General features: G+C 46.8%; 1 protein-coding gene across 1 annotated transcript in view; it reads left to right on the top strand.

Moving 5' to 3' along the window:
- Window positions 1-15,050, top strand: part of MEGF8 (multiple EGF like domains 8) — a 113,601-nt gene that overhangs the window by 3,159 nt on the left and 95,392 nt on the right. Inside the window, exons 2-3 of the mRNA XM_082273582.1 lie at window positions 6,021-6,235; window positions 12,777-12,940. Of these exons, the coding sequence (XP_082129708.1) occupies window positions 6,049-6,235; window positions 12,777-12,940 (351 nt within the window). The 5' untranslated portion in view covers window positions 6,021-6,048. The remainder of the gene's footprint in view (window positions 1-6,020; window positions 6,236-12,776; window positions 12,941-15,050) is intronic.

Here is a 15,050-nt window from a genome sequence, read left to right as displayed (position 1 = left end):
AATACGCTTATTGCGATTTTTTTTTTTTTTTTTACCAAAAATATGTAGCAGAAAACAAACTGGCCTAAAATGTTCAAAATTTTAAATTTTTTTTAAATTTCATATAAAAAAATTTGAAAAATATTATTTTTTTCAAAATGGTCGCTTTTTTTTTTGTTTATAGCGCAAACAATAAAAATCGCACAGGTGATCAAATACCACCACAAGAAAGCTCTATTTGTGGGGAAAAAAGGATGTCAATTTTGGATTGGTACAGCGTCGCACGACCGCGCAATCGTCCGTTAAAATAACGCAGTGCCGAATCGCAAAATAGGGCCTGGTCAGAAAGGGGGCAAATCCTTCCGGGGGCTAAAGTGGTTAATATACTGAAACTTAAAGATGGAAGTTTACTTTCTCTTTAAAGATGAGATTCCCATATTTTATTTTTTTGGTATGATGTGTGCAGAGTAGGAGCAGTGGGGAGGGAGGGGGGGGGGAACAGATGTATAACGAAGAAAACAGCCAGTAACATAGGTGACTACAGCCAGCTGGTGCAAAACAATGCAGAGCTCAAAGAATGCCCAGTGATGAAAGACTGGAAACCTGAGGACGGGTAAACAGACAAAGTGCTATCAGGAACAATGACGGACTTTCATCTTCATTCACATGGAGCTGCTAAACATTTCCTGTCCGCTCTTTACAATGTAACTAGAAAACTTTGAAAGTCACTGAATTTCAGATCACAGATTTAACAACATCTTTTAACCTCTTAGTGACTGAGCTTAACAACTTCAGCTCCGGAAGGTTTTACCCCCTTAATGACCAGGCCATTTTTTTGCGATTCAGAATTACAAAGCTTTAACGGACAATTGCGCGGTCGTGCGACGCTGTACCCAAATAAAATGTCCTTTTTTCCCCACAAACAGAGCTTTCTTTTGGTGTTATTTGATCACCTGTGCGGTTTTTAGATTTTGCGCTATAAACAAAAAAAGAGCGTAAATTTTGCAAAAATAACAATATTTTTCACATTTTTTTTTATATGAAATTCCCCCAAAAAAATGTAAAAATCTAAATTTTTTAACATTTTAGGCCAAATTTTTTTTTTACCATATGTTTGGTAAAAAAAAAATTGCAAAAAGCGTATTTTGATTGGTTTGCGCAAAAGTTATTGCGTTTACTAACAAAGGGAAAGATTTCTGTCATTTTTGTTGTTTTTTTTTTAGCGCATAATAGCGGCGATCTGCGATATTTTTTTTTGCGGTACTGCGACATTGCGGCGGACAGATCGGACCCTTGACTGACATTTTTGACACTTTTGGGGGTACCAGTGACATTACTGCAGTAATCAGTGCTTAAAAATTTTAAAAATGAATTTTTTTTTATCAGTTTAGGCCAATTTGTATTATGCTACATATTTTTGGTAAAAATCACAAAAAGCGTATTGTAATTGGTTTGCGCAAAAGTTATAGCGTTTACAAACCACGGGATAGATTTTTGGACTTTTTATTTATTTATTTTGTTTCTTTTCAAACGGTTTTTATTAAAGCAAAAGGAATGCAGTTCAAAACAATACCAATAAACAATAAAGGTACGGTACTTAAAGCGGAGTTCCACCCTAAATTTATACTTACCTCCATCTTCTTGCTCCGGGTCACCTGAAAAACAAATGGATAATCGCAATTTTTTTTTTTTTTACTTACCTCATTTAGAAGAAAATATACTTACCTTACTTCCTCTTCCTCCCGTCGGCGGCCACGGCGATTCATCACTTCCTGTCTTTGCAATGATTCCTGGGAGCTGAACGTCATCGCTCCCAGGAATCAATGCGCCTGCACCGGCCCCGACGTCAGTTCCGGTGCAGGCGCCGTCATACCTTGCAAAACAGCTTCTGGGCATGCCCAGAAGCTGTGCAGGGATGACGCTGCGGCACCGGAAGTGACGGCGGGGTCGGTGCAGTGCATCGTGGGACCGAAGAGGACGGAAGAGGACGCAGAAGAGGATCGCGCTGGCTTCAAGCTGCCCACACCTGAGATGGCAGCGCTGGACAATACATTTTCAAGGTAAGTATTTCTTCTAAAAGGTAAGTGCAACCCGGGACAGATCAGAGGCTAGCCATTGTGGAATGCACTAGCCCTGACTGTCCCGGGGGTATTTTTATAAAAAAAAAATGTCCCAGGGTGGAACTCCGCTTTAACAGAAGTGTACACGTCAAAATGACATAATTAACAGTTAGCAGTAGCATAACGAACAGATGCAGGAATAGGAAAGGAGCAATCTGGACGCCTCGGCGTACAAGTACAAAGGATAGTCACATTGTTTTATTTATTTTTTTATTAGTTATGGCGGCGATCAGCGATTTTTAGCAGGACTGCATCATTGCGGCGGAGAGATCGGACTCCTAACTGACATTTTTTACACTTTTTGGGGACCAGTGACATTAATACAGTGATAAGTGCTAAATAATATGCACTGTTACTGTATAAAAGACACTGGCAGTGAGGGGGTTAACACTGGGGGTGATCAGGGGGTTAAGTAAACACCTTATAGTGCTTACTGACTGTGTGGGGGGGTGGGTTGGACAGAGGCAGGGAGAGATCGGTGATTCAGCTTTGCTGAATCACATGATCTTTCCATGCCTCTCTGACAGAAAAGCCGCCTGCTTTGTTTACATAAGCAGGCGGCTCTTCTGTCATTCTAGCCGAAGATTACGTGGGCCAAATCACAGCAGGAGCGCAGCTCCGGTGGTGCATTTGCGCTGCCGAATTTACGCGCACATATTCACGTAGAGCTACGTGATTATGCGCAGCCGAGCCGCCCTGCCGCAGTAAATCTGCCTGGGGTGGCCGGCAAGTAGTTAAAACAAATCTTAAAGTGGATGTAAACCCTTACATATACCCAGGGAAGAGAACAGAGGATACACAGAGATGAGACAAATCTCTCTACATAAGTTTTACATGTATATCTGCAGTCTTCATCTTTCTACCCTATTTAGAAAGGGCACGTTCTGTTAGAATTTTCTCTTCCTGATTCACCTGTGGGAGGGAAGTTTGGCCATACATTGTGAGACAGCTGATTGGAGGAAAGGCACACACTCCCTCCACATAGGCAGAAGCAGGAAAATACTGCAGATATATGTGCCCAGGTCAAATATCATGAATCAGGTTTACATCCACTTTACAGTGTTACTAAACCCAGGAGCCTGCATTCACTATATCTGGTCTCCCACAGTACACAGAACATGGAAATGCAATTATTTTAGTAAATATAAACTGTTAAATAGCTTTCTCTTTCGCTCATCGATGGACACAGCTCCTGTCATTCTTGACCATTGGGTTATACTGCCCCCTACAGGAGTAGGCAGAAAAAAACTTCTGGCTACACCCATGGGCAGTTCCAGGGGGTATACTCCCTCCCCCTGCTACAGTCAATCAGTTTATTTCTGTCTAGTCAGGATTAGGAACCTAGTTTCTTGCTGGGATCTTTGGTTCTGGTAACATTTTTTAGATAGAAAATTTTGTCCTCCTGGATTTTTTCTGTGAGATCTACTACCAACTGCTGTACTTTGCGACGGGCTGGATAATCTAGATCCAGTGGTCACCCCAGTCTGGCCAGCAAGTGTATGCAGACCTCTGCTCCATGCTAAGTCGGCTGCCACATAGCTCCACTGGACGGGGGCTGGCCCTGCAAATAAACGTCTTGCGAGGTCGCATACGACCGGTTCTCGGCCTGAGTCACAGCGTTCCTCCTGCCCGACAGCCCCCCATTTGAATGGAGAGGAGGATCTGCCTGGAGCAGTGCCCACTTGGTTCCGGGTATGGGGAGTAGCTGGCCCACCCTTTGCAGCTGTAACAGCTTCAACTCTTCTGGGAAGATTGCCCAGAAGGTTTAGGAGTGTGTCTATGGGAATGTTTGACAGTTCTTCCAGAAGTGCATTTGTGAGGTCAGGCACTGAGGTTGTACGAGAAGGCCCGGCTCGCAGTCTCCACTCTAATTCATCCCAAAGTTGTTATATCGGGCTGATGTCAGGACTCTGTGCAGGCCAATCAAGTTCCCCCACCCCAAACTCGCTCATCCATGTCTTTATGGACCTTGCTTTGTGCACTGGTGTGCAGTCATGTTGGAACAGGAAGGGGACATCACCAAACTGTTCCCACAAAGTTGGGAGCATGAAATTGTCCAAAATGTCTTGGTATGCTGACACCTTAGGAGTTCCCTTTACTGGAACTAAGGGGCCAAGCCCAACCCCTGACAAATAACCCCACACCATAATCCCCCCTCCACCAAATGATTTGAACCAGTGCACAAAGCAAGGTCTATAAATACATGGATGAGCGAGTTCGGGGTGGTGGAACTTTACTGGCCTGCACTAGTGCTGTATTTTGGCCTAGGCCAACAAGGCCCAGGCCTAGGGCGGCACTTTGCAGGGGGGCAGCATAAAAGCCGCCCCCCCTCCACCTGAGACTCTATTGGCCACTTGTTGCTAGAGCCGCCTCTCTCACCCTCTCTCTCATCCCCCCCCCTCTCTCATCCCCCCTCTCTCACCCCCCCCTCTCTCTCATCCCCCCCTCTCTCTCTCATCCCCCCTCTCTCACCCCCCCCCCCCTCTCTCTCATCCCCCCTCTCTGTCTCTCTCACCCCCCCTCTCTCTGTCTCTCTCATCCCCCCTCTCTCTGTCTCTCTCATCCCTCTCTCTCTGTCTCTCTCATCCCCCCTCTCTGTCTCTCTCATCCCCCTCTCTCTGTCTCTCTCACCCCCCCTCTCTCTGTCTCTCTCATCCCCCCTCTCTCACCCCCCTCTCTCTCATTTCCCCCCCCTCTCTCTCTCATCCCCCCTCTCTCACCCCCCCTCTCTCTCATCCCCCCTCTCTGTCTCTCTCACCCCCCCTCTCTCTGTCTCTCTCATCCCCCCTCTCTCTGTCTCTCTCATCCCTCTCTCTCTGTCTCTCTCATCCCCCCTCTCTGTCTCTCTCATCCCTCTCTCTTTGTCTCTCTCATCCCCCCTCTCTGTCTCTCTCATCCCCCCTCTCTGTCTCTCTCACCCCCCCTCTCTCTCTCTCATCCCCCTCTCTCTCTCTCACCCCCCTCTCTCTCTCTCTTATCCCCCCCTCTCTCTCTCTCTCTCTCTCTCTTATCCCCCCCTCTCTCTCTCATCCCCCCCTCTCTCTCTCTCATCTCCCCTCTCTCTCTCTCTCATCCCCCCTCTCTCTCTCTCTCATCCCCCCTCTCTCTCTCTCTCATCCCCCCTCTCTCTCTCTCATCTCCCCTCTTTCATCCCCCCTCTCTCATCCCCCCCTCCTTCACCCCCTCTCTCCCATCCCCTCTCACCCCCCCCCCTCTCGTGAGATCTCAGGGGTTCATGCTGGGACTTGTAGTCCTTCAGGGAGTCACATCCGTTAAAAAAGGAGTGGGGCAAATTTACATAGGAGGAGGAGGGAGGGAGCCCAATTTTAGGCTTGCCTAGGGCAGCATAAAACCAAAATACACCACTGGTTTGCACAGAGTTCTGACCTCAACCCAATAGAACACCTTTGGGATGAATTAGAGCAGAGGAGTCAGGCCTCACAAATGCGCGTCTCAAAGAATAATCAAACATTCCCAAAGACACACTCCTAAAACTTGTGGACAGCCTTCCCAGAAGAGTTGGAGCTGTTGTATCTACAAAGGGTGAGCCAACTCAATATTGAACCCTACGGACTAAGACTTGTATGCCATTAAGGTAAATGTGCATGTAAAGGCAGGCGTCCCAATACTTTTGGTAATATAGTGTATCTTCTGCATTAATAATATATAACTGGATGCTCCCCTGCTTTGAATTGGTGACAGTTTGTCAAAGATTGTCTTTTACTTTGAAATCGGTAACTGATTAATGAGTTGCCCGGACACAGATCAGTGGATTGTGTGAATGTTGCGGTGAATGGAACTTGGGTAGAGTGTTTAATCATCTGAGCTGGCACTGGAGAATGCTGGCTAATTAGTAACATTTCTGAATTAACTATTCATTCAGCTTCTGTTTTTCTGATTAATCTCATGCTTTCATTCCAGGTCCCCTGCAGAGGGATGCTGAACAGAGATGGAGGCCCACGCTGACCTGTGGATGTGGAGCTGGCTCCCCTGCCTCCTTCTGTTGTCCCAGGTCCCTACAGTAACATCGGGGGACTGCAAGGGGCAGCGAACGCTGCTGCGAAGTATACCGGGATTTGTAAGCGACGGCCCAGGGAACTATTCAGTGAACGGGAACTGTGAATGGTTGATAGAAGGTATGGAGCAGTCAAAGCGGTGTTCCGGCAGTGTCTTGTTGTTTCCAAGAAGTACAAAATTGCCAAAATCTACGTAATGTGAGATATTAATCTCTTGACCTCCAGAAGGTTTTACCCCTTCATGACCAGCCATTTTTTTGCTATTCAACACTTTTCTACTTTAACAGGCAAGTGCGCGGTCATGCAATGCTGTACCCAAATTCATTTTATATCATTTTTTTCACACAATTAGAGCTTTCTATTGGTGGTATTTAAAGTGGAGTTCCACCTGTTTTAGTGACTTTATATGTATGTAATCCACTTTAAAACGACTTTTACCAATGGAAAGTTTTTTTTTTTTTGCTAGTAAATACCTTATTTTCTGCTTCATTTATCCTCTTCTCACTTCCGGGTCCGGTCGGCGATTACGTCATTCGGCGATTCACAGTGTGTGCTGGGATGTATCTCAGGGCATGAAATCTCGCATTATTACACAGGAGATGAGCTGTACTGCGTGCTTTGCCCCGCCTCCGCCCCGCCTCCTCTCAGTGAGCTGTACTGTATGTATTGTATTGAGGCCGTGCTCCGCCCCGCCTCCTCTCAGTGAGCTGTACTGTATGTATTGTATTGAGGCCGTGCTCCGCCCCGCCTCCTCTCAGTGAGCTGTACTGTATGTATTGTATTGAGGCCGTGCTCTGCCCCGCCTTCTCTCAGTGAGCGAGGACTGAAAGCATTATATCCTCACTGAGCTCACTGAGAGGAGGCGGGGCAGAGGCGGGCAGAGCACGGCCCCAATACAATACATACAGTACAGCTCACTGAGAGGAGGCGGGGCAGAGCACGCAGTACAGCTCATCTCCTTTGTAATAATGCAAGATTTCATGCCCTGAGATTCATCCCAGCACACACTGCGAATCGCCGAATGACGTAATCGCCGACCGGACCCGGAAGTGAGAAGAGGATAAATAAAGCAGAAAATAAGGTATTTACTAGCAACAAAAAAAATAAAAAATTTCCATTGGTAAAAGTCGTTTTAAAGGGGATTACATACATCTATGTAATCCAATTTATTAAAAATGGGTGGAACTCCACTTTAATCACCACTGGGTTTTTTATTTTTTCGCCATAAAAAGTAAAATACAGAAAATTTTGAAAGAAAACCAAACATTTTTTTCTTGGTTTCTGTTATAAAATTTTGCAAACAAATAATCTTTCTTCGTAAACTTAGGCCAAAATTTAGTCTGCTACATTTCTTTGGTCAAAAAATTGATCAATCCTAATGTACTGATGGCCAATCTCGTTTCTTGAGGGCCTAAAATGCAAGGATAGTACAAATACTGGCGACCGGACAATCGACTGTGTGGGGGGGGCTGTACCTGGTGGGGGCTCCTGCCAGGGCCCCTCGTCCTGCCTGTATATGTCCTTGAGGCCTGGTCTCCTTCTTGGGTCCCTGTAAGCCTCGTAGTGCCCCACGGGGTTGCCATTTTCTTGTAGTGTGTGTTTCTATACACGCCGGCCATGTTTGTGTAGTCCAGTGGCCATTTTGTTGTGGTCTGCCATTGGAAATAGCGGCGGCCATGATAGTAGAGCCCTGTGGGCAGCAATTTCGGTGGTGGGAGCCGCTCCCCTGGTGCTGACTCCTGGATCCTTTTTCATTCCTGATATTGCCGCACATGTAGTGCTAATTCTCCAGGTGGCTGCTGGTGCCTGTTTCAGTCAGTGGTGAGTCTGCTGGGGTCCTCCCCCACTTTGCTTAGGATCACTTTGTGCTTTGTGCGGGGCGACCATGTGGTGCTGGCAGCACGGTGGGGGTTGTCCCTTAGCAGTGTTTTACACTTTTTTTGTGGTCTCCCTGTTGTCTCCTGGAGTCTTTGGAGCACATTTCCCCACCTAATCCCCTCTCTGAGGCTGCGGGGGCCCTCTGGGTCCCAACCATCCATCCATGCACTGACGGCGGTCCCGGAGTCCCTTGTGTGGAGGTGGTTTGTGGGCAACAGGCTAGCAAAAAGTGTCCCCTCGCCTTCCCCTGCCTCATCTGTCTCATCAGATCCTAAATCTGATTCGGCCTCCTCGGACGTGGGTCACCCTGCTGGGTCTGCAATCACGCACCTGGACTCCTCTGATAGTGAGGATGATCCCTCCACATCTGCGACCGCGCATGAAAAGGCACTGGTAGATGCACTGATTGTATCTGTGCGTGAGAACCTGAATGGAGGACGCAGCTAAAGCTGCGACAGAGGCGCAGGTGCCCTTTGGCACTCACAAGCCACCCAGAGCGGCAAAGGTGTTTCCTTTCCCCGCCTATTTGATAGAATTGTCGTTAAAAAGTGGGGATGGCCAAATCGTCCCACTGGGGGTTCCTAAGCACCTTACTAGGCGTTACACCTATGAGGAGTCCCTTCTTAAGAAGTGGACTGTGCCACCGGTGGTGGACCCTCAGGTTTCCAGGTTAAACAAGGCAACCATGATTCTGGTTGAAGAGTCCCTGGCCTTTAAGGATCCGGCTGACCAGAAGGCGGAGGCTTTGGACCGTACTATGTACACTCTGACTAGTTCGGCAATGAGGCCGGTATTCACCATTGTCCTAGTGTCACAAACTCTGACCGAGTGGGCTGGGAACAGCCCCCCCCCTGCCCGTTGCTGAGCTAGCGGACCAGCTGGTCCAGGGGCTGCAGGTTATCTTTGATGCCTCTTTGGATGTGGCTCCCCTGATGGCTCGCCTCTCTGTTTTGGCAGTGGTTTTTTGGCATGTCTTTTGGCTCAAGTGCTGGTCTGTGGATCAGACTTCAAAAAAGGCCTTGACTGATTTTCCTTTTCAAGGAGATCGCCTGTTTGGAGCTACCCTGGATGACAACATTAAAGGTCCTACGGGGGTGAAGAGTCATTTTCTTCCACAGGTTACTAAGGGTAAGGAACCTCGTCGTAGACGTGGGCCTTTCTTCTCCGCTCATAAGAAGTTTTTTCGTCCCTCAGGATCGACTGACAAGGGCTCAAAGCCTTTCAGAGCCTCTTCTGCAGGATCCAAATGAAACTGGTCTGGCAAGCCAAGATTGGGCTTCTCCAAGACCCGTGGATAAGACTCCTTCTGCATTAAGTTGCGCTCTCACCCGTATCTGGGGTGGAGGGGCGTCTTCGCTGGTTTCCGGACCCGTAGATTTACCAAATGCCAGACAAGTGGGTCCATGAAGTAATTCAATCCAGCTACAAAATCGAGTTTCGCTCTTGTCCCCACGCAAAGGTTTTTTCCTTCCAACTTGCGCCTGCCCCCAGACCGCTTACAGGGCCTGTTCGGCAAACATTCTGCCCAGGGGATCTGGACACTTGAAGAGTCCAGACTAGCAGTCAATGTCTTGGAACTCCGAGCAATCAGACTGTGTCTGGATCATTGGACGGATCGTCTTCAGGGTTGTCCAGTGCACATTCAATCGGACAGTGCCACGCCCGTGGCTTAGGTCAATCACCAAGGGGGCACAAGAAGTGTCCTGGCAGCTCTGAAGGTAGCTGGCATTCTAAGGTGGGCAGAAAGATTTGTTCCAGCTCTTTCTAGTATACACATTCCTGGGGTGGAAAATTTGCAGGCGGGCTGCAGGAGGGGACGAGGCAGGGGACCCCATTCTGACCTAGGCAAGGATTGTGGAATTGGGAGCTGGTACTGATAAAAATCAGCACATGGTCCAACGTCCCCCCCAAGAACCTGCAACTCAGTTACAGGCTGGGGGGTAGGAGTGAACCAGTTTTTGTGTGAAGTTCCGTTTTAAGCAACTGAAAATATAAGGAGTTCCTTGGACCCATTTGTTATTGTTATCTGCAACATTAGAACTGTGGAGCCTCTGTTGAATTCCTGCATTACAAAGTTTTATGACAGGACTGTCCAATACCCTAAACCAGCGATGGCAAACCTTGGCACCCCAGATGTTTTGGAACTACATTTCCCATGATGCTCCTGCACTCTGCAGTGTTGATGAGTATTATGGGAAATGTAGTTCCAAAACACCTGGGGTGCCAAGGTTCGCCATCACTGCCCTAAACCATAACCTAACCAGTTCAGTTTGCCTACTTATCAAAAACCTACCTAAACATCTTTGAGCTACAGAAGAAGCTTGTTTAGGAGGTATGATGTGAAAAGCTGTTTTGTAATAAGATCAGGTTTCTAAAAAGTATTTACTATCTGTTTAATTGCTTTATGCTTGTAAACTCCAATCCTCCTAATACTCTTGCTGCATTGTTGGAGAGATCTGAGGTGTGCAAACCCTGGTTCTTCATCAGGCTGGAATGGAGTCTTTTATAACATGGGGTTTGTTTTATAGCTTCCTTTATCCTTTAAATGGCACCACCCTGGCACTGAGGTTTTATGGACCGTTCTGTGTGTGGATAACCATGCAGAAGCATGTTTTGGATATTGGAGACAGAAGGAAAACCCCCCTAGTGGGACTTTAGCGGCCTGTAGTATTACTTAATCTATAATAGGAATTAATTGATCAGAGGGATATTAAAAGTGCAATACAAGTTTTATTAGAAAAAAAATCATTAAAATCACTTGAAGGCCGATGTGCATTTAGGTTAACAAACTACAGAATACACAGGTGCAAACAGTTCTACATGTTCCATGGACTACTGTAATGGATATCACCATGGTGGGACGACCATGGAGAATGACTTGGCAATACTGGAAAAGAAGGGTGGCGCTCACTGGTGTCTGTAAAAAGCTGTCCTCTATGGATGAAAGACTGGAGAGTGTCTCTTTGAGTAGAAATGGCATTTATTGAAAAATCATAAGTGAATAAACAGTTAAAATAGATGCCACACCAGTCGGCAACCAGAAAGCAAGTATGTTCATGCCCGTGACCAGCCCGACTTCCTAACTACAGCTGATCGTTACTTCCGGTGACGCGATCCCCACGTCACTTCCGGTTATTGCGGAGGAAGTGGAGAACTCGGGAACCCGAACGCAGGCAAAGCTGTCATCAACCGTGGGACTGTGCGGCGGCTGCGCACAGCGTCCCCCTCCAGCCTGACAAAGGGGCAAGTGTGCCATTCGAGGTACCCTATTCTCCATTAGCCATTATTCATCAGTGGGATGCTTGCAGATACCCAGTGAACACCGGCTATCATCTGCTGGGTATACATGGGTATACATTTCCCTTGGAATCCTATAGCAATCCAAGGAGGTCTAGGATTGTTGGGACTGGTGTGGCATCTATTTTAACTGTTTATTCACTGATTTTTCAATAAATGCCATTTCTACTCAAAGAGACACTCTCCAGTCTCCAGTCTTTCATCCATAGAGGACAGCTTTTTACAGACACCAGTGAGTGCCACCCTTCTTTTCCAGTATTGCCAATTCATGATTTCATCCCATGTTTAGGGTCTGGCAGCCTTGGTACGTCACAGTTTATTGGTCATTATATGTCACCGCATTGTTCGGGTCCATTATCACCCAGGGACATTTCTACAGGATCAGCGCCTGGACCATTTTTTTGTGTATTCATGGAGAATGACGGATATCATTGTCACTCTTTTATTCATTCTGGCTGATGTGTATGTGGCTCCCCTGTATTAACATGTAAGTGCTGTTTTATAATTAGGCCAGCAATGACAAACAGTTATTTGTTTACTATGAGGTATTTATTCCTTTTTTCGTCATCCTTGAAGTGCTCCATTCTATAAAATGCACACCCCTGAGGAAAGAAAAGCAATTTTTGAAACGCGTTGGGTGTTCTCCATGGTCGTCCTGCTGTGGTGATATCCATTACGATAGTCTGCGGAACACGTAGAACTGTTTGCACCTGTGTATCCTATACTTTGTTAACCTAAATACACATCAGCCTTCAAGTGTTTTTTAGGGATGCACCGATCCGATATTCGGATCGGAAATCGGCCCCGATCCGGACAAAATAGCTGGATCGGAGATCGGTAAAATTTAGCCGTCCCACGGGCCAATGCGTTTTTTGCTGAGTAACGGCTCAGCCATCCCTTACTAGGTGCAGTAGTAGTATGGGATGGGAGCCGCTACTTCCTGTATAGGACCGGCTCACAGGCGGAGTGATATCAGATGCACTCCGCCTGTGAATGGAGGAGCCGTACACATGAAGCAGCGGCTTTGCTCTGTACTGCAGCCGCTTGCTTTGTGTGTAGCTCCGGATCGGTTCTGGTATCGGTATCAGCGATTTCACAACAACAGATATCGGTATCGGCTCCAAAAAAGTCGGATCGGTGCATCCCTAGTGTTTTTAATGTTTTTTTTCTAATAAAACTTTCAAACTTTTAATATCTCTCTGATAAATTGCTTCCTATTATGATTTAGGCAGTACTACAGGCCGCTAAAGTCCCACTAGGGGGTTTTTCTTGCTGTCTCTTCTATCCAATAGGAATGTTGGCCTGATCCATAAATCGATTATTCCCCCTCTTTCTATATTTGGATATTGATCTTGACATTCGTGATATTTTGAGCTAACTTTTAACATCCACCATGATTTGCTCAAAACCATGAATTCATGCAGAACATTTTCAACACTTCTTTATACAGTATATATTTATATTTTTTTACATTTTATCATTGCAGCACCCAACAGCAATTACCGCGTGTTGCTCCGATTTCTGTTCATGGATACAGAGTGTACATACGACTACCTCTTTGTGTACGATGGAGACTCCTACAGTGATCCTCTGCTAGCTAGCCTGAGTGGGAGCAGCCTGCCCCCCACCCTGGAAGCCACATCTGGGAAGGTAAAGGCTTGTGCCAGAAAGTGGGGGGGATGTATTCACATATATAGACTACATGTTGATGTAACTATTCGGGACAGCACTGTAGGGATATTTTTGTGTTTACCCCCTGTTCCTTTATTATATATTATAATGCAAAGAAACCAAAGGATACAAAACTGCTGGATAAAAGAGAAGTATGGGATTTTTTTTGTATCATACTTACCTAGGTGGATGCAGCATCTGTCCCCCGGCGGCTCTAAGGCTGAGAACTGAGCGATCAAAGACCACTGATCGCTCAGTTCTCAGTGCTCCCTAAGCAGAGAGCCAGTGACTGTCAGTCACCGGCTCTCTGCTCTGCCCCTCCACACTCACTGGAGCGCTGGGCTGTGGAGTGGGTGGGAGTGTCCGGCTCAGGCTCTCAGCGGTTTTTTGAGCGGTTGAGCTGCATGCCAGTCTATGCATGTGGTTGTATCCTAACCATATTGTCGTGATCTTTCCTAAGTCTGGACTGGCTCTGTGACATCAGCATACAGCTGTAAACAGGTCACAGGAGTGCAGTATAATCTGCACTTCTGTGATCCACAGGTGAAGTACAGCCACACGAGCATTGCTGTACTTCTCCTATAAAGTGACCTTGTTAGTAGCATGAATAAAATCTAAAGGGGGCTTCCCAGCAATAGAAGGGGTATTGCATCTCCAATGGCCTGTGTCTCCTATATTTGCCCTGTTACAGACACTTCCTGGAGTGTCAGATGCCTGTGTTTCCCATTGCATTGTGTTTTCTTCCTTTAACCCCTATGCCTTTTCTGGACTCGGTAGTTATGTAGAGCAGTGGTCCTCAACCCTGGCCCTCAGGGCCCACTAACAGGCCAGGTTTGCAAGATAACTGAAATACATCCCAGGTGATATAATTTGCTGCTCAGTGATTGCAGTATTCTAGTCTGCACCTCCCCCCCTCAGGTAATACTTAAAATCTGGCCTATTAGTGTGCCCTGAGGACCGGAGTTGAGGACCACTGATGTAGAGGACTGAAACATGGCATGCAAGGGAGGAAGTAGGCTGGCCATAAATGGAACTAATTCTCCCATCCACACATTTGAGGTGGAGGAGGGAAATCTCCCCACTGAGCTATTGTATTCTGACAATAGGGATTCCCCTGCAATCACAATACACTGATTAGTGCTGCAGCTGTTTGGCTGCAGCTCTGATCGAAGCAAGATTTTCCAACAAGCTCATTTGAGAGAAGTTGGTCAACTGCTCTTGTACAGAAACGGCCATATATAGATCTAAGGTTGTCCGGGCCTTGCTCAAACAGCAGAATTTCAATCCATCTATGGCCACTTTGAGGCTGCAATACTGAACAGGGGGAAGGCAGGAGACACAGGCCGTGGTAGAGGTGAGTACAATAGTTCTTCTAATACAGGAAATTGCCCTTTTAGACTTTGTGACTGAAAGGGTTTCTTTAATTGTTTAGTAAGGACTTGAGTAGAACCAACTGTAATCAGTGATTTGATCACATAGCGGCATTTGTTAGTTATAAAGGGACAACCCAGAAATGTGTGGAAATATACAGTAGTTGTAGGTAAAGTCTTTCATGGTTTTGTCTCTAGGACATTTGCCGTTTGCTTTGCTTTACAGCAGTGGTCTCCAAACCGCGGCCCTGGGGCCGGATGTGGCTCTTTGCTTGCCTTTATCCAGCCCTTGAGGCATTACTGACACCAACAATGTGGCATAATTCCTGCCACTGACACCAGTGGGGCACTATTCCTTCCACTGACACCAGTGGGGCACTATTCCTTCCACTGACACCAGTGGGGCACTATTCCTTCCACTGACACCAATGAGGCACTATTCCTTCCACTGACACCAGTGGGGCACTATTCCTTCCACTGACACCAATGGGGCACTATTCCTTCCACTGACACCAGTGGGGCACTATTCCTTCCACTGACACCAATGGGGCACTATTCCTTCCACTGACACCAATGGGGCACTATTCCTTCCACTGACACCAGTGGGGCACTATTCCTTCCACTGACACTAATGGGGCACTATTCCTTCCACTGACACCAATGGGGCACTATTCCTTCCACTGACACCAATGAGGCACTATTCCTTCCACTGACACCAA

This window comes from Pelophylax lessonae (assembly GCF_965119305.1).
Source record: "Pelophylax lessonae genome assembly, chromosome: 12".
NCBI lineage: Eukaryota > Metazoa > Chordata > Amphibia > Anura > Ranidae > Pelophylax > Pelophylax lessonae.
The sequence above is the reverse complement of the archived record's forward strand: the minus strand, read 5'-3'. Positions and strand labels throughout refer to the sequence as shown.